Raw genomic sequence first — 24,045 nt, 5'->3', positions numbered from 1 at the left:
CAGTGCTGCTGATATGTCATGCACAACCACCAAGGTGTTTGCAACACACGTTCCTGTAGCTCCCCAGCAAGGTATTCCTGAAGTCCTGCCCTTCCGGCTGCATGCAATGGCACACTGCTGCCTCCAGTACATGCATACCCTAGCAAGAAACACTGTCTGCCCAGGGCTTGACAGGGTACCCTGTGTCCTCCAGGTGTACCTCACTTGTGTCCAAGCCATGGAGAAAGGCCTGGGTCATAGCCCATGGGACTCAACAACAAGCCATCTGGGTGATGGCAGGTGTTATGATGCTAGTGAGCAGCAACATCACAGCCTAATCAGCATCTGACAGAGAAGTGTGGGTAAGCAGTGCATGGGAAGCCCATTAGATATTGTGGCAGGGTGTCTTTTCTCATGCAAACTGTGCACCCTGAGTCAGAGAGAAGGGGCATGCTCTCTCCATAACAGTGGGCAGAGAACCAGGCCCCCGTGGGGTTGATGCTGGCACAGGCACACACAAACTATCACCCGTGCTGCCAGGCAGTTAGCAGAATGTGACAGGTTGCTGACCAGCAGCTCAGGCCTCAGATGTCGTAACTTCAAAAGGCTCTGTTCTGTTTTTCCTCCTCTGGATCTGATTACAGTGGGTGGGTGAATGCAGGAGAAAGGTAGCTTGTCCCTTCTTAAGCACCACTGCTTGCAACCATTGAGGCTGCAATGAGAGGAGAAATTTGGGCTGTGCTCCCTGCTACCGTGCTGTTACCTTCATTTTACCACACTCCTCACCACCCTTCCTTGCTCCCTGTGATCCTGCTGTGCTCCCCAGTGGAGGCTGCAGCCTCCTCCCTCCAGTTCCAGGATTCCGTGGCTCCTGCTCACCAAGCTCTGGGCATGGTGGAGCAGTGGGGAAGGTTATTCCCACACACACAGAGGGGACAAGACCGTGGCCGGAGATGAAGTGCAGTAAGGAGTGCCCTGGGATGGGATGGAGTGTGGAGCTGGCTGCAGAGGAGGGTGTAGTTGCAGCAAGGCCTGCAGTAGTGTGCTCTGCGGGCTGCAGATCAGGGGAACAGTGGAAGACAACAGCGTGTAGTACCAGGAACTGGGAATGTTAGACTAAATGTGCAGCAGGGCACGGTGTGGGTGCAGGAGGTGGTGCAGTGAGGGTGCAGAAGGGTGCAGTGAGGATGCAGTGCAGTTCAGTGAGGTGCAGTGCAGTTGTAGGAGGCAGCCGTGACGGTGCACTGAGGTTGCAGTGAGGGTGCGAGGCGGTGTAGTGGGGTGCAGGTGCTTGCGGCGCGCACGCCGTGCCGGGGCGGACGGCGGCAGTGAGGACACGAAGGGAACGCGGGGGAGTGGCAGCGGGGCGCAGCAAGAGCTAGAGTGACATCATGGTAGCCAATAAAAGATCAGCGACGAGGAACAGGGGCGTGGCTGAGGGGCGTTCTATCCAATCGCGGGGCGGGGCGGAGCAAAGACCCATCCCAATGCAGCGGGGCGGGAGGAGCGGGGCGAGCGGAGGTGTTCTCGGGTGCTGACGGCGGCCGCCGCCGGCTGATGTCCGGCTGGTTCCCGGCTGGTTCCCGGCTGGTTCCCGTGAGATTGAGGGGGTTAGCACACTACTGGTTCTATCTTGCACCACGGCTGGGGCATCGCCGCCCCACCCGCATGCCTTCCGTGGTCGGGGAGTCGCCTCCGCGATGCAAAGCGAGTGCAAAGCTCCCCATCCCCCCGCCGCTTCCCCACTCCTATTCCTCTGCCATGCAGGAGGGCGTAGATCGGGCTGCTAGACAGGCAGGGGATTGGCCTGCCAGGGGCTTGTGGCACTCTTGCGCCTCAGGGGCACCCTGTGCAGCATGCCTTGGGGTCCTCCCTGTGCTCCTCCACTAATAATCCGCCACAGGGGCAGTGCAGCAGGGCTGAACCACACAACCCCTTTTTTCCTAGTGAGACCTGCATGCACTGGGCAGTTTGAGCAAGATAAAATTGGCTGGCACTCAAAGGCACAGATGAGGAGGGTCTGAGACAGGCAAAGCTACCTCCTGCTCCTGGAGGAGGCCATTTGAAACACCCCCCCCGTGTCTGCTTGAGGCCACTCTTGCTCCAGGCATACAAAGCCTGGGCAGAAGGCAGGCTCGTTTTGGAGCGTGTAAGGCTTTCTCCAGGCTGAATCGATGTGGTGAGGCCAGTTTTATGAAATTCAGCAAGGTCAAGTGCCAGGTCCTGCACCTGGGTCACAACAGCCTCATGCAATCCCACAGGCTTGGGGCAGAGTGCCTGGAAAGCTGCCAAGCAGAAAAGGACCTGGAGGTGTTGGCTGACTGCCGTCTTGAACATGAGCCAACAGTGTGCTCAGGTGGCCAAGAAGGTAAGCAGCAACCTGGCCTGTGTCAGGAATAGTGTGGTCTGCAGGAGTAGGGAAGTTAATTGCCCCCTGTACTTGGTGCTGGTGAGGCCACATAGAATCATAGAATCAATCAGGTTGGAAGGAGCCTCCAAGATCATCCAGTCCAACCTATCACTCAGCCCTAGCCAGTCAACTAGACCATGGCACTAAGTGCTTCAGCCAGGCTTTTCTTCAACACCTCCAGGAACGGTGCCTCCACCACCTCCCTGGGCAGCCTATTCCAATGCCAATCACTCTCTCTGTGAAGGACTTCCTCCTAACATCCAGCCTAGACCTACCCCGGCACAACTTGAGACTGTGTCCCCTTGTTCTATTGCTGGTTGCCTGGGAGAAGAGGCCATATTGAGTACTATGTTCAGTTTTGCAGCCCTCACTACAGGAAAGACATCAGCATGCTGAAGATGGTCCAGAGAAGGGCAACAAAGCTGTTGAAGGACTTGAAGGTCTTATGAGGAGTAGCTGAGGGAACCCTTGGCATGGTCTGGAAAAAAGGAGGCTGAGGGTTGGAGCAAGGGCAGTGCTTCAACCTCACCCTTTACAACCACCCAAAAGAAGGCTGGAGCAAGGGCAATGCTTCAACCTCACCCTTTACAACCACCCAAAAGAAGGCTGGAGCAAGGGCAGTGCTTCAACCTCACCCTTTACAACCACCCAAAAGAAGGTTGGAGCAAGGGCAGTGCTTCAACCTCACCCTTTACAACCACCCAAAAGAAGGCTGGAGCAAGGGCAGTGTTCATCTCTTCTCCCATGTAACAAGTGGTTAAGATGATAGGAAATGGCCTTAAGTTGCACGAGGGAAGGGTTAGGTTGAGTAGAAGAAACTTCTTCACTGAGATGGTTATCAAACACTGGAATAGGCTCTCCAGGGAGATGGTTGAGTGCCCGTCCACGGGGGTGTTTAGAAACGCAGCAGTGTGGTTTATTAGGCGTCTTGGCAGAGCTAGATAATGGCTGGACCGGACGGTATGGAATCTTTCCCAACAGAAAAGGCTCCGTGACTGCGAAATGGAAGTGGAAGCAGCAGCGGGTCCCGGCAGGATTTCATGCTGCCATCTGCTGGCTCAGGCACTGTAAGGGTCCTGCTCTGCACAGCTGGGACGTGCCACTCCACTCACCAGCCTGCAGAACAGCTTGCGACACAGCAGCTTTAGCAAGCCAAGCAGCCGTATGACACCCCCGACCCCTCCCCAAGAACGATTACAGTAGACCTCTGCAGTGATGGGGACCCAGAGGAGTTTTTTTTTCCCTGCATTTATCCTATTCTGAAGGAAATCAAAGCTGTTCCTCCTGCCTGATAATGTCCTTCCTGTGCATCGTCCTGTCCCATCTCAGAGCTATATATGATGTCTGGAGGAATTGAAATCAGAAAAGTTTTAACCTGACAGTGGAGCAGGCAGTGACCTTTTGTCCCTCTGCCCCACTCACAGCCATTGCCAGCACACCATGACATGGAGGTGATGTGTGCTCACTGGCTCCATGGAATCATAGAAACCTAATATGGGCTGGGCTGGAAGGGACCTCCAAAGGTCATCTAGTCCAGCCCCGACCTTGCAGTCAGCAGAGACATCCTCAACTAGATCAGGTTGCCCAAAGTGCTGTTAAGCCTCACCTTGAATATCTCAAGGGATGGGGCCTCAACCACTTCCCTGAGCAATATGTTCCAGTGTTCTACCACCCTTATAGTCATAGAATCATAGAATCAACCAGGTTGGAAGAGACCTCCAAGATCATCCAGTACAACCTAGCACCCAGCCCTAGCCAGTCAACTAGACCATGGCACTGAGTGCCTCATCCAGGCTTTGCTTGAACACCTCCAGGGACAGCAACTCCACCACCTCCCTGGGCAGCCCATTCCAATGCCAATCACTCTCTCTGACAACAACTTCCTCCTAACATCCAGCCTAGACTTTCCCCGGCACAACTTGAGACTGTGTCCCCTTGTTCTGTTGCTGGTTGTCTGGGAGAAGAGACCAACCCCACCTGGCTACAGCCTCCCTTCAGGTAGTTGTAGACAGCAATGAGGTCCCCCCTGAGCTTCCTCTTCTCCAGGCTGCACACCCCCAGCTCCCTCAGCCTCTCCTCATAGGGTTTGTGTTCCAGGCCCCTCACCAGCTTTGTTGCCCTTCTCTGGACACCTTCCAGCACCTCAACATCTCTCTTGAATTGAGGGGCCCAGAACTGGACACAGCACTCAAGGTGTGGCCTGACCAGTGCCCGGTACGGGGCAAGAATAACCTCCCTTGTCCTACTGGCCACACTGTTCCTGATGCAGGCCAGGATGCCATTGGCTGTCTTGGCCACCTGGGCACACTGCTGCCTCATCTTCAGCTACTATCCACCAGCACCCCCAGGTCCCTTTCCTCCTGGCTGCTTTCCAGCCACTCTGTCCCCAGCCTGTAGTGCTGTTTGGGGTTGTTGTGGCCAAAGTGCAGAACCCTGCACTTGGCCTTGTTAAATCTCATCCCATTGGCCTCTGCCCACCCATCCAGCCTGTCCAGGTCCCTCTGCAGGGCTCTCCTACCTTCCAACAGATCCACAGCTGCTCCCAGCTTGGTGTCATCTGCAAACTTACTGATGCTGGACTCATTCCCCTCATCCAGATCCAAGATATTGAACAGGACTGGGCCCAGCACTGATCCTTGGGGAACACCACTAGTGCCAGCTGCCAACTGAATGTGGCACCATTCACCACCACTCTCTGGGCTCTGCCATCCAGCCAGTTCTTGATCCAGCACAGAGTGAATCTGTCCAAGCCATGAGCTGCCAGCTTGGCTAGGAGCTTGTTGTGGCAGACAGTGTCAAAGGCTTTGCTGAAGTCCAAGTAGACTACATCCACAGCCTGCCCCACATTCAGCAGGCAGGGAACCTGATCATAAAAGGAGATCAGGTTGGTGAGACAGGACCTGCCCTTCATAAACCCCTGCTGACTGGGCCTGATCCCTTGGCCATCCTGTAGGTGCATTGTCATGGCACCCAAGATGACCTGTTCCATGACCTTGCCTGGCACTGAGGTCAGGCTGACAGCTCTGTAGTTTTCTGGTTCCTCCTTTCGACCCTTCTTGTGGATGGGTATCACATTGGCAGCTTCCAGTCTTCAGGGACCTCTCCAGTGAGCCAGGACTGCTGATAAATGATGGAGAGTGGCTTGGCCAGCTCAGCTGCTAGTCAAGAATCTGTTCCTAGTAATAATCTAAGTCTGCTCTTCTCTGGCTTGAAACCGTTGCCTGTCATCCTGTCACCACAAATCTTTGTAAATAGTCTCTCCAGCCTTCTTGTAGCCCACTTCAGATGCTGAAAGGTTAGTATTGGGTCTTCCTGGAGCCTCCTCTTCTCCAGGCTGAACAACCCCAGCTCCCTCAGCCTGTCCTTGTAGCAAAGTTGCTCCAACCCCCTGATAATTTTCGTGGCCCTCCTCTGGACCTGCTCCATCAGGTCCATGTCCTTCCTATACTGAGGGCTCCAATCCTGGACTCAGTACTCTAGGTAAGGTCTCACCAGAGCAGAGTAAAGTTGCAGAATTACCTCTCAGGGTCTGCTGCCAGTTCCTATTTTGGTGCAGCCCAGGATGTGATTTGCCTTCTGGGCTACAGGCTCACACTGCCTGCTCATGTCCAGCTTTTTGTCCATGAGCACCCCCATGTCCTTCTCCACAGGGCTGCTTTCTGTCACCTTATCCTCCAGGTGTCACCTGGACACTTGCTGATGGTGCCCTCAACCCCATGTCTGTGTCACTGATATAGACCCCTGAGGGACACCATTTGTCACTGCTCTTCATCTGGACTTTGAGCCATAGAGCACTACACTCTGGATGTGACCATCCAGCCAGTTCCATTTCTGCTGAGCAGTGCACCCATCAAATCCATCTCTCTCCAACTTGGCAAATGGGAGCTTCTGGGGGACTGTGTCAAATGCCTTGCAGAAGTCCAGACTGATCACATCCATAGGTTGTCCCTTATCTACTGACATAGTCATAGAAGCCCCTAGCTTGGTCAGGCAGGATTTGCCCTTAATAAAACCACGCTGGGTGTCTTGAATCACCTCCCTGTCCTCCATGTGCCTTACCATGACACCTGGGAGGATCTGTTCCATCATCTCCCCAGGCACAGAGCCTGACCCCATCCTGGCAAGGACAAATGCTGGCAGAGTGGCTGCCCCAGTAGTAGCTTTGGGCTATGTTCTGTGGCCAGCTGGTCCTGCTGCTCAGCCCTGCAGCTTCTCCACTGTACTAGTCTCTCCTCTCTGTTTTCCTGGCCTGAAGGGCACTCTAGTCCCTGTGATAATACAGTGAGGTGCACACACCCTGGCTTTGGCTTATCCTGCAGCCCAGCTCTGATGGCCAGCCTGCTAAAGCCCCAGCTGTGGCAAAAGCACTGTGTGTTGACATGCCTGGCACTCAAACCTTGCCAAATCCTTCCCATCAACTTTGCATGAAGAAAGTTTGCCATGGGGTAAATCTGGGTGCAGTGTGTCTCCCACTGGCACACTGAATACACTGCTCCTGTCTCCTCATTCCTCTCCTGGTGCAAGTGGTTGCCAGTCTTCAGCCTCTGTGGGTGTGGTATCTGGAGGGATGGACATCACCAGGCATGGAGACACTCTAGTCCAGTGGTCAGGCATGACATTTTCCAATGGAAATGGAGTCACTTTCACCAGCAACTCTTACCTCTTGAGGGTGGGCCAGAAAGCAGGGGTGGAATATTTGAGTCCAGGGTGATGCCCGAGGTCTCACACACTGCAGAGCAGCACCCAGAACCTTCCCCAGCAAACAACCACCCATCTGGGATACAGCACAGGACAGATTAGGCAGAAGCATAACTCAAAAATCCAGAACTGAGTGAAGCAGAAGGGGATGTCTAAGGACAAGGAGAGGAAGCTGCTTTGAAGTATATCAGGATGTTTATCTTGGTGACAGAAGCCCTAGTTCACTTATTTTTTTAACAAAGCAGCTTCCCCTGTTTGAAGTGGATCCTCCTTGTGCTGCACCTGGCTGTAGCTCAGGGAGATCTTGCACAGCATCCTTCACCCTCATCAGACGTTAATGTCTTTTCATGTGATTTGCCTGAAGAAAGCTCTCCATTTTGCAGCAGACGAGACAGAAATGAAGACTCTGGGAGCAGAGCAGCCAATCTGCTGTCAGATGACAGTGTCAAGTGAGTTTTTTAAGATGGGCTGGAACCAGAGCACACTTGGGGTCTGAGACTGAGTTTCATTTGAAGGCAGTGTACAGGGAGATGGTCAGTGTCTGGGAGCACTTGGCACCTCTCTGCAGCAGGGTGACTGCACCCTGATCCTCAGGGTGTACTAGTGCTTAGTGGCTCCCTAAGAGGAGCTGGGTGTTGCTGCAGGTCCTCCCCCAAACAGGGAGGAAGCCTCCATCTTCTCCACGGGAGACACCTTCGTTAGCTGACTAGAACAATGTTCCAGGTTAAGCCCAGGGCTGGGGGAGTGATCTGGCAATCTGACCCCAGGTGTCTCTGGCCCCTCCTGGAGGGAAGGACCCTCCAGGTCAAAGTTTATCCCACTTCCACTTCCTCTCCACAACCCTATTTAAGAGGCAATTCGAGCTTCTCTTGCTTCATGCCTTTGTTTTGCAACCTCTCCCTGCTGCTGCTGTTCCTGGTAACTACGCGGCCAGCTAACGACGTGGCCAGCCCTGCTCCCTCCTGCGTCCCAGGGACAGTCCATATCTATCCAGAGAATCCACTGCCATCCAGCCTGGTTTTGCATGTGTGTCTGTACCTACTCCCATCCCTTACATCTCTGTAACCTCCCTTTACCTTAAATACCTTTTATTTACTGTTAAAGCCTGAAGGGACATTGTAGCCAGGTGGGGGTTGGTCTCTTCTCCCAGGCAACCAGCAACAGAACAAGGGGACACAGTCTCAAGTTGTGCCGGGGTAGGTCTAGGCTGGATGTTAGGAGGAAGTTCTGCACGGAGAGAGTGATTGGCATTGGAATGGGCTGCCCAGGGAGGTGGTGGAGGCACCGTCCCTGGAGGTGTTCAAGAAAAGCCTGGCTGAGGCACTTAGTGCCATGGTCTGGTTGACTGGATAGGGCTGGGTGCTAGGTTGGACTGGATGATCTTGGAGGTCTCTTCCAGCCTGGTTGATTCTATGATTCTGTGATTCTAAATTGCTGTTTAAGGCTGTTCTTTGGGTGTTTTTACCCTTTTTAGTCTATCTAGTTTGAGAGGGCATCCTAGATTTTGTTCTGTTGGGCTTGTAGCTCCAGGAAGCTTAAATTGTAACAAACAACAATCCTCATAGGCTCGTGTAGGACTTGTAGCTGTGCTGGCAGATTTGATGACTGCAGGTATGCCTTGGGGCAAAGCTCCTCTGGAGGATGCCAGCCCAGAGCCACCAAGAATTCCCATCCTTGTTTCCTTCTGAGCCAGGAACCTCTGAATTGCACTTGCTCCACGTCCATTTCACATTTTAGCCAAAATGCTCCTCCTTGAAATGTGGAGCCCTGGATATGGTGAAGCATCTTGATATGAAGTAAGAATAAACTGTAATATTCCTCGTGGCATAGACACAACTCACACTCACCACAGTAAGATTCAGTGTGGTTTCTTTAATACAGCTTCCACTGAGAGCACTGTGCATACATAACAATGCAGTGCTTAGCACTTGCTTCTCTCAAGGGAAATTTTAGTGGTAATATTTGAGTGAGGGGAAATGTTTGTTTTTTATGAGCAAACTTTAATCTGCAAGCCATAAAGGGAACGGTGGCGTTGCACCCCGTGGAAAATGTTTTTGGCTTCCACTAACAGAGTTTTGTCTTCTTCTGCAGGCTTACTTCTTGAGACAAATGTATCCAGGATAGCATTTGGTGTAGCAGTTTGATTTCTGTGGCTGCAAGGCTGATTTCTCAAGAGAGTTAACTGCCTTAGTTGCCTACCTGCAAGCACAGCTCCAGTTTGTACTTGCAGACTTTGTTTTCACAATCTCAGCCTGCCAGAGGTCCTTTCCTTTAGTGCTGGTCGTGAAGCACCAATGCTGCTCCTTTAGCAGCATGCCCCCTGTGGTGCAAGTCTATGGGCCCTGGATGTTTGCCTCAGGAATAGAACTGCTTGAACTTCTTGTCCTAATACAGAAGGCAGAGGCTTGCAGGACATGCAAGTCCTACCTCAAGATTCATTCAAAGGAGGTAGGTTCAGGTCACAGCTCTCTAGTGCACCGCTGGGTACCCCTGGAGTCTCATTGCTACAGCAATGCCCCAAAGTCAGCATTGCAAAATTATTTTAAATATTGTGCTGTTGCCAAGATCTTCCTCAAAGCCTTTTCTTAAGGGGCATTTTGCTCTGATTTTCCATATAACTTCAGCCTCTTTTCTTGTGCTCTTTATTCTCACACAGTTCTCCTCCTTCAGACATGACCTTTCTAACCCACTTGCCCACACCATTCCACTCCTCAGCTATACCAGCCCTGCAAATCTTGTTATAAGACACATTAATTTACTGGAAGTCTCCAGTGTGCTGCTCTGAGCAATTCTCGTGGTGTCTGCAGGAGCTCTTCCTTCCTTCCTTGATGCTCTATTGATGTCTTTCAGCAAGCTTCCTGATTTCTATGCAGTTGCCTCGATGAAGTTAAGCACGACTCAAGTGGCTTTTCCACTCAGCAGAACAGCTCTCAACAGCCCCCTTCTAAACTGCCAGGGATCAAGTACCAGATTTGGCCCTCCAGCAGGCTTTGCTCCAAGAAACACAGTTACCAGCAGCTGAAAGTCATGGTGCTTTACACTTGCACCACATTTACCATGCCTCCCATGTCATGATGTCTCCCCTCTCTGTCTGCTGCTTCCCTCCAGCCATGTGACTGTCCCTTGATGCTCCAGTCCCTGCAGGTACAGCTACACCATATGTCCTTCTTCTCCATGACTTCTGAACCCATAATCTCATGCAAAACTGGGCATGCCCTGCCACCCTGATGCTTTCTCATAGCCCTGGTTGTTGTGGCACAAGGAGCTGCCACAGCAGTACTGTCTCCTGATGCTCCCAGTCCACCTCCAAGCCCATTAGCTCTGCTTTAGGCTGACTTTGTCATGCACAGTTCTGTCTGCCAGTGTGCTGCCCTGGACAAGGGACCTGGATCGATATCTCATAGCAGGAGCAGTGGAAGATCACAAACTGAGACTGGGCTTGCTTCATCTGTAGCTGTAGCTCCCATTTGCAGGTGCCTGGCTCCCACCTGGCCGTTGCCTAGCATTCTGCAGACTGAAGCTGAAGTTTTGACATGGAATGAGGCCTGAGGATGTCAGTGGAAGGGTGAGACACAGGGCTAGGAGATGGAGAAGAAGGAGCGGTGAGCAAACAGGTTGTGTATGGGTTACTGCAGGGGAAGCAGGATGCCTCTGCATGCTCAGAGCTGCTCCCCCTAGGCTGCCCTATGGGGCAGAGGGACATCCAGGGGCAGAGCAGGGCAGGCAGCTCCAGTGACTGTGATCTGTGCAGCAGTGCGAAGCATGGGTGATGGATGAGTCTGCATGGGGAGAGCAGTTGAGACTTGCTACTCTGATGAGAAAATCATCAAGTGGCTGCAGGCTGTGTAGGGCAAATTGCAGAAAAAGAGAGCAGCCAGGCCATGCTCCCAGCCTTCCATCATCCCCAAAACAGCACAGTGACAACCATGCCCAGACAGGGAACAAGTTTTGGCTGCACCCACAGTGGAATTTATGTTGAGTGTGGTGGAAAGGCTTTGTCTTGATGGATCCTGGCAGCAGACTGAGAAGGGGGTGTGAGAACCTCCCAGGATAGCAGTTGGGAATCTGCTGCCTCAGGCCATGGGGATACAGGGAGAAAATGCCAATGTGGGAACAGAGCAGGGTTGTGCACTCCTCTCTACATACCTGTTCCTGCACCTTGCAGAGACAAAATCATCCTTGGAGTCTCATTGAACACAGACCAGCAACCCCCAGGCAACCAAGCTGGTAGTACCAACAGCCACCCAGCCATCCACACCACACAGTCCCCTGGACTAGCAAGAGGCACAGCACGCTCCTGCACCCAGGGAGACCTCAAAGGGTGGGACCTGTCACCATCCCCTACCTGCGAGTGCCTGTTCAGGTATGCAAGAGTAGGGTGAGCAGGAGAAATGATGAGTTCTGCCTGCACAGCCTGCTGCAGGGCTTGGTAATTTAGCCTGACATTAAAGTTGCTTGGCATGCAGTAGCCATCTGCACAACAGATAGCATCAGGGCAGCTCACTGGTGAGTCTGGTCTGGCAGACAAGGGTGGGCAGTGGTAAGAAGGCCTGGCAGCCCCACAGATAGGGCAGCAGGCAGAACATTGCTGCAGTGGGATTTAAGAATCCAAAATTGTGGGGAAAAGCATGATCATGGCCTTTGGGATATCCATTTCCAGGGAGCATCTGCCAGAGAAAGGAATGAGCCCAATGGTACTGACAGCTCAGCCTGCAGGACAGGACTGAGACCTGGGAGGCTGGGCTAGGGTGCTGCTGTTCCCAGGGCCACCCCCTTCTTCTACAGCCTCCCTGCAGGACAGAAGCCAGGAACCAGGCCATAGCCCTTCCCAACTGTGTCTGCCACCACATACCTGAAGCCACCTTCCCTTGTGGGGCTCTAGCTCCCTGATCCATCCCTGTGCCAAGGAGGTGAACCTCTTCGATGACTGTTCCAGGATGTGGTTGCCATGGGGATGTCAGATGTACCTGGTTGTTATAGGGACACTGTTGCCATGGTTATGCGGTTGCTGAGGCTGGCAGAGAGAGAAATGGAGCTCGAGAAAGGATATCTATGGGGGAGGAAGGGGAAGCTGGGGGGGAGGGTGTGACAAATAGAAGTCATAGAGACCCCAGCACTCTGAGCAGGAAAGGAAGGCAGAATCCAGCTTTTGCCTTGGGTACATCAGCACAGAGTTAAGGTTAGAGACCATGAGCGCACCACCAAAGTTCACTCAGCCCTGTAGCAATAGACAGGGCAGTGCTCCTGACCCTGTAATGAAGCAGAGGTGGCTGAGATGCAGGACACATGGAGCATCCCAGCACACTCCCTGTCAGGCTTAGTGGGATAGATGGTGCTGCATACCCTGTGTCCCCCACAGGAGAGACTGGCTTCACCATGCCAGGTGCCAGGATCTTTCAGACTTGCACTTGTATAACACTGTACTACCTTGCAAGATGTGCCAGCCTCCTGGCCAGAGGGATGGGTTTCTGCACTGCTGGGCCTGGGGGGGTGAAGCAGGGAGGGGTATTCCGATATTTCAGCAGGCAGCACACAAGACCCAAGGGATGAGCTGGGCTAGCATAGAGTGCTTGGATCCCTTCCAGTGCTGTTTGGCTGAGCTCCCTCCCCAGCAGCACTATCGGCTGCCTGTCCTGTCCTTGAGATGAAAAATGCAGCCACAGCTTTAATTAAAACGAGAGTGAGCACTGAGCTACCCCAATAGCCTGGAGAGGTAGAGTTCAGCAGAGCCAATGCATGGCTCCTCTGAGCTTGCATGGGGAGCTCTACCAGCAAAAAAACCTGCACACCTCTGCCAGAACCCCTCAGGAAGTCAGACCCCATGATGCCTGCCTTGGGGCAGGCCAGGAGCTACGTGCAAGGGGAATGCACATCCCACCACAGGCTCGGTAGGATCTGTTAATTTAGAGTCAACATAAACTTGGCAAGCAGCAGGTTTGCTCTTCAGCCCTACAGCAGTGAGATGGGGGGTGAGGGAGGAGTAAGAATGCTGCATGGAGTACTGATATCTGCGTGAAACTGGGGCGTATTTGAGTAGGACCACACCAGAGTGGCACAAGCTCCCTGCTCAGTGTGCACCACCCTTCGGCATGCTGCTGAAGCTGAGCTCCTTATTCTCTGGGCCCTGCTGCTGCTAGGGGGATGCAGTTGGCCTTGGTGAAGTCAGTAACATTTAAAATTAAAAAGCAAGCTTCGTTCAGCCACCTGGCTGGACCAGACATGGCATTTTGCATGGCAGATAAAAGGGTGGAGGGTGAGCTTCTGGAGGAAGAAGAGCAGCAGTTGCAGGTCCCTCAGCCACCTTGCATACTGACCAAGGCTCCTTCTCTGCCACCCAGGGCTGCCTGCACACACCAGGCTTGGTGGCCATCATCCCCTACAAAGCCTGAAGACACAGGTAACAAAGCCTTGACCCTACGAACACCACTGTGGCCCTCACTAGCTCACTCCTTCTTCTGCTCTGTCCACCCCATTCCTGCTCTGGCCCCCTTTAGCCATGCCTGCAGCCCCTTGAGCTCCTGCTCTGGCCCGCTGCAAGACAGCTCTTAAGCAGCAGGTCTAATTAGATTGCAATCCTATTACATAGCTGCCTGCCCACCCGCAGCTGCTAATCCTGTTAGGCATCCAGTAAATCTCCCTCTGCAGGGCTCTGTACCCGAGATACAGGGGGAAGGGCTGCTGGTGAGTGGGCTGTGATGCAGCTTTGCCGAGGACTCACCCTTGAAGAACCCTGTGGGGCTAGGAAGAGCTCAGAAGGTTGGAGCAATCCCCAGCAGAGTAAGAAGGGTCAGCAGGGTTCCCTTTCTCTCTAATTCATCTTGCCCACTCTGAGCTGCAGTAGAAGCTTGGAAATGCACCATCCTTGAGCCACATACATACCTTGGGTGTCTGCCACCACAGCATAGTCATTACTGGCTCCAGTGGGTGCTAAGCCCAAGGGTCTGACAAGGAATGGGCTGAGACAGGATTGTCTATGCAATGGCCCCTCTCACTGATGGTCAGTGCTATGCAGAGTTAGGGCAGCTGCTCAGGGATGGTGGCAGTAGAAGGGACATAGGATCACTGCCGCACTGCTCCTGAGTGGTTGCACTTAGGAAGGGCACTGAAGGAGACTGCTGTGGACATCAGGGTGATATCAACAGTCTGTGCACTCCTGGGTATGTGTCCTTTGCAGGCAGTGCTTTCTCAGGCCCACGCATCTCCTTGGCAAGCAGCGTCAACACTGCTCCCACATGGCAGCTACCCCAGGGCTGTGGGCTCCCCACAGTCCTACTGACTTGCAGGGGCAACCTGGCTGCCCTGGCACAGCACAGATGCCTGTGAGTGAGGCATTACAACCATCCTATGACAGCAAAATCATCCCAGATCTGCACCCTGACCTGCTGTGAGCCAAAAGACTGCAGCTCCTGGCCCCTCACCTCTTACCAGAGACCTTGCTCCGTGCTGGAGCCCATAAGAAAGCAGCAGCTCTTGCTACAGATCCCTGAGTGAGAGCCAGATACTTTTGCTCTTCACCTCTATGCACCTTGCCACATCCCCTTGACACCTCCATGGTCCAGCAAAAGGAAGAGCATGACCCCAGCTCAGACTTGAGCTCTACCTGCTCTGCACTGGACTGAGCCACAGCGACTCCAGAAGACAAGTTCAATCAGGTTGTAATTGCAAGAACAGGTCACCGTGGGCAGTTGTGTGCCCATCCAGAGGAGTCCTGGTGCTCGCAGGGATAGGTGACTGGCAAAAAGAGCAAGTGCCACCTCCACGAGGCTGCTGTCCATGCCAGAGAAGTCCAGGCTGCTATTGGCATCAGCTGGTACAAATACTATTGATAGAGGCCACGGCAGGGTCCACAAGCCCCAGCTCCTCTTGTTCATTGACACAGAGCTGGTACCCACAGCCCTTGCGCCGGGGCAACGGCCCCAGGCGCCTGCTGGGCTTAGCACGGGGTGGCAGCAAGAAGCCCACACTGCCAGCAATGAGCAGGTGCCAAATGCTGTGGATGTAGAAGTAGTTCTCCTCTGTCTCCACGAAGGCGTAGAGCAGCACAGCAGCTGCTGCAATCATTGCTCCTGGGCACAGGTAGAAAGCCCAGCGCTTCCAGGTCGGTGGGTAGCAGTGGCGACGCCGGATGGTGCGAGCTGTCTGCAGTAGGGAAAGTGGGTGGCTGGAAGAGGCATCCGTGGTAGGGAGGGGCACAGCCCCTGTGCCACAGTGCTCCCAGGAGCCCAGAAGAGGGATTCATGGGGAAAGGTGAAGAAGGCAACAGAAGAGAGATGCTGGCAGGAAAGTAGGGCTAGATGGTTGGGTAGGGTGCTGATCACAGCCAGGATGGGGAATGGAGACATAGGAGGATGGGGGTATAGCAGGACAGGGACACCTCCTTACCCAGGCAATGGCCATGATCCCTAAGGCAAAGAGGCTGGGCCCCAGTAGGTTCCAAAGCCCATGGCGGTCCATCTGCAGAGCCATGGAAAGCAGCATGGCCCCCAGCAGGTACAGCACCTGTGGGGCAGTGGGGCACCCATCAGGATAGGGCCCCTCTGTGCCCATTCCACACGCCCCCTCCCCGCACTTGCCTGTTTGACCACAGGCTGGAGCCGGGCCATGGCAATGACAGTGACCCAAACAGACATGAGGGAGCCCAGGAAGTCACAGAACTGCAGCACGTCGTACTCCATGATGCAGAACACCACAATGCCTGGCTGATCACAAGCGTGGTAAAACTAGTGTAGGGAGGAAAGGGTGTGAGATATGCCCCACACAGCCATTGCCCTTTGGCTGATTGCCCACTCACCCCCACTCCATGCTTACAGTGGAGAAGAACATCGTGAAGATGTAGACAGCAGCTTCCAGGAGGTAGTGGCTGCGGACAGCAATGGCCACAGGAGGCACGAACATAACATTGCTGAGGCACAGCAGCAGCGTGGAGAGGAGCTGGAAGCCATAGGAGAAAGCCTCAGCGTTGTCTGTGCAACCCCAGCCGTTCCATCCTGTGGCCAAGAAGAGCTTCCATCACCCCCGCAGCACTCACAGGGGCTGTGGTGGTAGCAGGGAAACCCCTTTCCAATGCCCTGTGGAGAGCTGATGGAAGGGGACTAATGGGGTTCACAACTCCCAGAGAGGATTCCAGGCAGGTCCCTGGGTGCAGTAGGCACCACTGTTGCCCAAGACAGCTCTCACCAGCTTTGCACTCGCAGGCAGCATACAGGTAGTTGTTGGTGCGCAGCAGCTTGCACTGGCCGTACATGCCACAGTCATTGATACAGGGCGAGAGGTAGGCACGCAGGTACACCTCAGCTGTCACATTGGTGCAGGGCTCGAACCTGCCATATGGGAGAAGAGGGTCAGTCCTCACCCTGCACCCCTCAAGCAGCTCTGGCCTCCTCCAGAGTCACGTATCACACTCAGACTTGGCAGGTGAGGGCAGACTGAGGGACGGGGCAAGGATGGAAGTGAGCTGCTTTGGTGCTATGTATGGCAGCTGAGAGCTGGTCCCCAAGGATCTTCTGCTCTGCAAGTCTGTACCATGCCAGGCAGGCAGGAAGGACATGGCCACACTTTGACCTGCTTTGCCTTTAACAACACACTCAGGTGGATCCTTTTTCATTTGGATTTTGCTGTGCCAGCACCTGTGCCCTGCATTGCCTGCATGTTGACAGTGTTGGGGAACAACTGGCAACAGCATGAACTAGAAACTCAGCAGAGGAGTCAGAGTAAGCACAGTTGTCCCACGCCACCCATGGGTACAGCTCTAGCACATCAGGACCTCAGCAGCTCCAGCGTGCAGGAGCAAAGATAGGCCCATGACCTGACAGCACTCACCAACTGTTGCCTGTGCACATGCAGGCACCTGAAGGTGTGCAGGCACACATATGGCATTGTGCACACAGGTACAGGGCATGTCTGCCTGTGTGTCTGCTGTCCAGGTCCATGCTCAGACAGAAGAATCTGCACACATGTGTGTGTGAAACCTGGGCAGCCCTGTCTGCTCACACAAACTGGAACAAGCCATCCCCATGCAGACACCGAGTGCCCAGCATTGCCTGCATGCAAGTGCTGAACTTGCACACAGTGCCACCTGCTTGGCACGGCCATACATAGGCTCATGCACTTGCAGACACACGCACAGCACTGTCAGGCCTGTCAGGGGGACACATGGGCCAGAAGCAGAGCCTCAGACATGGGAACAGTCCCTGAAGATGCTGAGGAGAGCAGAGGCACACCAACCTGACCAGAGCTGCTCCCTCACCACAACCAAGCACTATCCTCACATTGACAGCCCAGTCACCTCCTGGGCACTGGTACAGATGGGCATTTCATCAGAGATGGGCAAGCACCAACAGATGCACTGCTTTCACAAGCTGACAGGCACTTCCTAACCGTGAGACAGAGTGAAGAGCAACAGGGACTCACAGATGGTCAGGGAGGCACAAGACAGAGCCATCCCTGCCCACACATGCAGGCGCTCACATGGCAACAGAGCTTGCAGAGCCATGTGCACACACGTGAGTGGTGACGTGCAGTGCAGGGGACATACACGCACACAGACCCACTGCACATGGATGCAGGCCATGGTGGGAACATGCTCTTGAGGCCTGCAGAAAAGGGACCTCTCAAGGTTCTTACCCGTGCTGTGTGGCACAGAGTGAACGCAGACTCAGGTACCAGCTGCCCGTCTGGGGGTAGGGTATCCGCAAGCGGCTGAGGCTGGCTGTGGTGTTAACAGAGAGCAGGAAGCCTGCCAGGTGCTCTGTGGGCCAGGAGAGCTCCGGGTGAGCAGGTCAGGGGGGAAGCCTGGGACAGGGACAGAGCACCCTGTGCCAGGCTCCAGAGCCAGATACCCCCACAATCTCTGCCATCTCACACCCAGCTTGCCAGACACATCAAAGGGTGTGACCCCCGCACAGCCACAGCAGGGTGGACATGCACAGCCCAGCCTACCTGTCTCGCAGGTGACTGATGCATTGTCACCAGAGGTCAGTGGAACTTCATGGTTCAGACATCCGAAGACTGTCACATTCTCACCACACAGGGAGCTCTGACAGCAGAGGAGGACATGGCTCAAAACCAGTGTCAGGGATGTCTCCTGCTCTGACGGCACACAGATTACACTACACCACCTAATATTGCCCTAACCCACTGCACATCACCCAAAACCACCTCAAATCCAGGCTCCTGCCCTTGGAGCACCCTAATCTGTGCTCCATCACCCAAACCACAGCACATGACCCAAGAGCACCCAAATCCTATTCCTTGTCCTGCTGCAGACTTGGTATCACTCATCTCCCAGCTTGCCCACCCCAGGATGCCCAGCCCCACTCGGGGCACAGTGTGGCCAGCTCACCACATTGAGCCGCAGCTCCAAGTTGAGCACCCCACCACTGTCCAGCACTGGTAGGAGGTTGATGACGAAGACAGCAGGGCGGTCAGGTGGCACCGACACATTTGGCCCAAAGAAGATGTAGAAGTGGACCGAGAAGGTGTCCAGCTCATTGCGCAGCGTGGGACGGATGGGCCAGCACCGCTCACCACTGGGGGAGGTGATGGAGAGCAGGTGCTGCGTGCCATTAGGGCCGGTGGGCAGGCTGTCTCCCAGCGCCAGCCCGCCTGCAGAGCCAAAGGAATGGGGCATGTTCATGGAAGCGCTGGAAGGCAGGAAAGGGGGCCGGGCCAGGCTGGGTCGAGAGCAATCTGAGGGGCAGAAATGTCAGCCTGAGCACCGCAGAGCTCTTCTATTAATTCCCACCTCTCTTTCTAGTCCACCACTTATCTCCATATGCAACTCAACCCAAACCCCTCCCACTCCTGAATACAGCCCTGTGCCCAGCTGGGGCCAGACACTGTGGAAATCGTTTACACCCCCATATCAGTCACCCAAACAGAACCAGGACCATTCCCCCCCATTCATACCTCCCCATGCACCCTCACCTGTGAGCTGTACGGTGACCTGGAAGGAGACAGTGCCCAGCACCCCAGGGTGTTTCTCCACCAGCACGTAGTACCAGTGCTGCCAGAAGGGCAGATCCAGCACCAGCTGACAGGGAGCGTGCTCCCGGCAGTCCAGTGCTGTGGAGTTGTGCAGGGGCGGAGCCTTGGCCCGCACACGCAGCCAGAGTGGGCAGCCCTCGGCCCCACGGCACCGCAGCACCTCCACCAGCACTTGTGATGTGTAGCTGGGCACAAACACCCTGTGGGACAGTGGTGTCAGGTCCTGCCCCTCAGCATTGACCATCAGGGCTGAGGAGGCAAGCCCAAGGGATGGGGCACCCTCAGCTCCACTTGGGATGCCCCTTCCTTCAAGGACCCTCTCACACTCACTTGTAGAGGCAGGAGCGGTTGTGGGGGGCCATGGTTTGCTCAGTGACGTGCCCAGGGTACAGTACAGCAATGTTCACCAGGCGCTGCACGATGAGCTGTGGCTGGAAGAGATACTGGCACTCCTCGTAGAGCCCCTGTATCAGCAGGATAGTCAGCGTGGGGCAGGGGGCACATGGCACTGCTCCCACCTGGGGCACCTGCCACAGGCACTGCCAGGCCAGAACATTCAGACCCCAGTAGAGCTCTGCAGCAAGCCCTGCCACCCTATGGTCCCCCCAAGCCCTTCACCTTGACAGAAATCTTGCCCTCATCTTTGGGCAGATGGGCAGCCAGGAACCAGTCTCCGGGTAACGGGCTGGTGACATTGAACACTCCGGTGGTGCGGTTGGGCAGGGTCCAGGTGAGAGTCAGTGCAAAGGAGCCAGGGACAGCCGTGTCCCTGGGGAAGTGCGTGTGTAGTGGGTTAATGACAGAGGGAGCCCCTGAGCGAAAATACCTGTAGGAGAGAGAGCAGTTAGCAGAGTGCAGGCTGGACATCATGGCAGGGCCAGCAAGCCCTATGTGTAGGGATCTCTCTTGTTCTATTAGGAAGCTCGAGGATGCCACAGGAAGCCGGGGCCTTGATGGAGAGTGTCAGCTTCCATGGGTGAGTGTTGAAACAGAACTATTCAATTATGAGATGCACAAAAGAGTGGAGCCTGCAATAGTCCTGGGAAGATGAATCACAGGGAGTGAGCGTGCATGTGTGCATATACATGTGCACACATGCACACGTACATGCATGTGGGAAGCCTGCCCTATGAAGGAAGGCTGAGAGAACTGAGTTTGTTCAGACTTTAGAAAAGAAGGCTTAGAGTAGATCTTATCACCATGTTCCAATATTTAAAGGGTGGACACAAAGAATATGGAGAGTCTTTCTTTTCAAAGAGTCACACAGAAAAGAAATGGAATAATGGGTACAAGTTACTCCTGGAGAGAGTCCATCTGGAAACAAGAGAATTTTTCACAGTGGGAACAATCAACCATTGGAGTAATGTCCTCAGGGAAGTGATGGAGTCCCCAGTATTAGACACTTAGGATTCATCTGGACAGGATGCTGGGCCATCTTGTCTTGAATGTGATTTTGCCAAAGAAGGTTTGACCAGATGATCCTTGAGGTCCCTTCCAATCTGGTATTCTCTGATTCTATGCACATGTGCACATGCAACCAAGAAGTAAACAAGAACAAGCAGGCTTCAGGAAGGGGACTGTGGGGGCAGGCAGCAGGCAGGAAGGAAACAGGGGCAGGTTGTTTACTCACACAGTGATACTACGGTCTGGGCACTGATCCCCAAAGGTGCCACCCTGTTCCTTGAAGGTGATGAGGTTCCAGACAGCAATGACTGTGTCTTCAGGGATGTGGAAGTGGAAGAGCTCGATGCTGGCAAAGGAGCGGAAGGGGCTGAGCTTGCGTGGTGTGCGGGTGAAGTAGTCAGTCACAAAGAGCCCATCTGCAGAGAAGATCCAAGGGGCTTTCAGCATGGTGGAGGACTAAGAGTCTGGAGGCAAGAGGAGCTGGGACTGGGACTGTGCATTTCAGTGAGTCCCATTTGCATCTCCCAGCCCTGGCACAATTTTCATTGTGCCTGGTTCAGTATTGCCTTGAGCCCAGTTCTTTTAGCTGTGGGCACTCATCATCTGGAGCCTGAGGAGCCCTTATTCCTAGATGCTCAGGTATTCTGTTCAGTCCACTTCTTTCAACTCCTCGTCTTCTTCAATGGGGACCTGCCATTCCTCATTACTTCAGCCCTGCTGGAGCTCCTACAGCTCCCACAGGGACATAGATTCCTCCCATCTCTGCCTGCTGAGGAGGCTCAGCAAAAGTGCACTGTAAACTGCAGAGTCCCAGATATAAGCCATGAAAAGACAGAGCAAGCAGTGCACTTACTGCATAGTTTCCCAGCTCTCCCATGGTTTGCAGAGGAGTAATGTTGCATATTTATGTGCACACATGCATGCATATATGTACATGTGGGCACTGTCAGTATGCGAGGTGGACCATATTCATAGCCACATGCATGGCTGTGCACAGCCCCATATCTGCAAAACACTTTCTGCAAGCCCATAGCAGGTACTGGGGCCTCCTCCTGACCAAATATATAACAGTTTGATATCCAGGAATTTCCAGCAGCTCCAGCAGCAGAGGGGCAGCCACTTCCCCAACACAGTAGAGACAACAGAGACCTGCTCTCTAGAGAGCAGCTGTAACTCCACTACCATTGTCACAATTCCCTAATGCCAGCCTGGAAGACCCATCCATTATTCCCCAAGGATGCACCAAGGATAAGCGGCACCTTCACAGAAGCTGCTGACAACTTGGATGCCATCAGAGAATGGGTTGGTAGCAGGTCTGTGCCCAGGAGCACTTGTGCAGTGGGGAGTGGGATAGATGAGAAGAAGGGCTGCTTTGCACAGCATGTGTCATGCTGAGAGTGCAGGCACGTGCTTGTGTGCACATGTGGGTTTGCTACATGTGTGCAGCCCCAGTCGGCTGTACACTGCTATGCATCTGCTCCCTTGTCTAGAACAAAGGCAGCTCACTCTCTCCTTCTTTTCAAGCTGGCACAAGTCAAGAATGAATTACATGCCTCAATGCAAGGGACTGATATCAAATCCACTGCCAGTTTTCCCAATATGAACCATCCTCAACTCTCCTCTCCACATGGGGATAGTGCCCTGGCAGGAAATTCTAAAGGAAGCAAGGTTGTGCAGTACAACTCTAGGAGGTGGTACGGGGGCTAGGATTCAGAGCTTCCTGGTCCTAGTAGAGTTCCCTCCTTGCTCTCTTGCCCAAGGCCAATAGTCAGTCTGAAGTGACATGGTGGTGTGGCCGGAGCAAGGAAGGGTTGATGGAGGACAGAGTGGGATTTCCTACCCATGGAATGGGAGGAGAAGGAGGAAAGCAAATGTTGCTCTGCCTCAGGCCAGCGACCGAAGTCGTGGGGACACCTCACCATGGGGAACAGACTCCCAGGTCGAGACCGTCGATCAGCACAACGAACAGCTCCCGGTGGCTGCGGTCAGCACCGCGGACAGCTCCCACCGCCGCCCCATCACGGCCCCGCAGCACCTGCTAGGTGCGCCCCTCTACAGACAATGCTCCCTCCCGGCCTCTATGTACCCTTCCGTATCCACATCCCCAAGCCAACTCCACGTGCCCCACAGATCATCGGCTCACATGGTCCCGTCGATGTCCCGCCTGTGCACCCCGATGCTTCCCTACGCGCACAACCCCCTCTCCGCAAGATGTCCATCCCCGATGCCCCTCCTGGCAAAAATCACCGTGCCCTACATTCATCTCCATGCCCTGCTGCATATGAACCCCATGTCGCACAGCATGCCTATCGCCATGACCCACTGGGCACACGTCCATGTACCCCATCACATAGGCATCTGATCTGCACATGCATCCCATGCCCCATGTTATGCACATACCTCATTGCACACGCACCTCTCTCCCATCGCACCCACCTCGTGCCCTATTGCACACGCACCTCCTGCCCCACGGCACACGCAACTGACACGCCTCCGAGCCCAGCTGCATACATGCCTCAAGCCCCACTGAATGCACACCCCATCCCTTCTTGCACAGACTTACCATGTGCATTCTGCATCCTACAGCAAGCAAACGCCGTGCCCCACGGTACAACCCACTGTGCTCTGTTCCCACCCACCACCCCACCCCACTGCGTGCACACCCCACTCTTATTACTCTTGCACCTCACACCCCTCACAAGCTCATTCTCCTGCCTCACCTGTGCATAACTGCACGCTTCGCCATGCCCCACAGCACGCAGGCTTCCTACCCTGTGCACACTCCCACCCCGCGGCAGACGCACCTCACGCCCCGTTGCCTGCATACCTCATTCCCGCTGCCAGTGCCCTCCTTAACGTGCCTCCCTGTGCCCCTCGGTTCATGCATCCCAATCTCGAACTCAGCTCTGTGCCCCACTTCGCCTGCGCCCCGCAGCCGCCCCATTCCCCCTGCCTCGCTCCCCCGGCCCCGCGGCACTCACCGGCCGGCAGCAGCAGAAGGAAGGGCGGCAGAAGCAGGAGGCTGAGCGGGAGGACGAGGGGCCGCCGCTGCCCGCCACCCCCGCCTCCTCGCCGGCCCATGCCGCCGCGACGGCTGCCGTGGGGCACGCGTCGCCGACAGCCCCGTCGCTCACCGGCGACCATGACGTCACCCGCCCCGCCCCCCGGGGCCGCCCCCGCGCGGCCATTGGCCCGCACGCGCGTCCCCTCGCCGGTGGCAGCGCCCCGCCTCCCCGAGCGACCCGGTCCCGCCGGGCGGCCCTGCAGCTGCTGGGGGCACCGGCTGGCAGAAACGTGGGCGGAGGAGGGGAGAGAGGCCTAGGGCTGAGGAGAGTGACACGGGAGGGGGACAGGATCATGGTGCTAGTGACGGGGACACAGAGCTGAGGAGATTCGAGGCTGAGGAACAGGAACATGGGGCAGCGACAGCAGACGGGGGTACGGGACTAAAGGACAGGGGCATGGGCTCAGGGCGGGAGAGGGATGGGAACAGGATCATAGTGCTAGCGACGGGGACACAGAGCTGAAGAGATTCGAGGCTGAGGAACAGGAACATGGGGCAGCGACAG

The 24,045-nt window shown here is 54.8% G+C and overlaps 1 protein-coding gene across 2 annotated transcripts; it reads right to left on the bottom strand.

Moving 5' to 3' along the window:
* Nucleotides 1–14,725: 14,725 nt before the first annotated feature.
* TMEM8B (transmembrane protein 8B) lies at nt 14,726–23,620 on the bottom strand. Of its 2 annotated transcripts, XM_064139915.1 has the most exons (13): nt 23,458–23,620; nt 20,703–20,892; nt 19,691–19,898; nt 19,403–19,536; nt 19,013–19,272; nt 18,429–18,775; nt 18,026–18,122; nt 17,711–17,834; nt 16,265–16,407; nt 15,896–16,074; nt 15,661–15,807; nt 15,470–15,586; nt 14,726–15,226 (listed from the first exon to the last, which is right to left on the bottom strand). In XM_064139915.1, exons 1-13 carry the CDS (start codon nt 23,618–23,620, stop codon nt 14,891–14,893), a joined length of 2,445 nt encoding a protein of 814 aa, XP_063995985.1. In that variant the 3' UTR covers nt 14,726–14,890. The 2 variants fall into 2 exon arrangements, with proteins under 2 accessions (XP_063995985.1, XP_063995986.1); XM_064139916.1 differs by lacking the exons at nt 19,013–19,272; nt 19,691–19,898; nt 20,703–20,892; nt 23,458–23,620 and having other exon boundaries at nt 19,403–19,666.
* Nucleotides 23,621–24,045: the final 425 nt, after the last annotated feature.

The sequence above is a fragment of the Pogoniulus pusillus genome, chromosome Z (genome assembly GCF_015220805.1).
Source record: "Pogoniulus pusillus isolate bPogPus1 chromosome Z, bPogPus1.pri, whole genome shotgun sequence".
Classification (NCBI taxonomy): Eukaryota; Metazoa; Chordata; class Aves; order Piciformes; family Lybiidae; genus Pogoniulus; species Pogoniulus pusillus.
The sequence above is the reverse complement of the archived record's forward strand: the minus strand, read 5'-3'. Positions and strand labels throughout refer to the sequence as shown.

Coding starts and splice junctions, on each gene's coding strand:
- TMEM8B (XM_064139915.1), bottom strand. CDS start 23,620: ATGGTCGCCGGTGAGCGACGGGGCTGTCGGCGACGCGTGCCCCACGGC. Junction 19,537..19,690: donor AGGGCAAGATTTCTGTCAAG/GTGAAGGGCTTG, acceptor CTGCTGATACAG/GGGCTCTACGAGGAGTGCCA. Junction 19,273..19,402: donor AACCGCTCCTGCCTCTACAA/GTGAGTGTGAGA, acceptor ACTGTCCCACAG/GGTGTTTGTGCCCAGCTACA.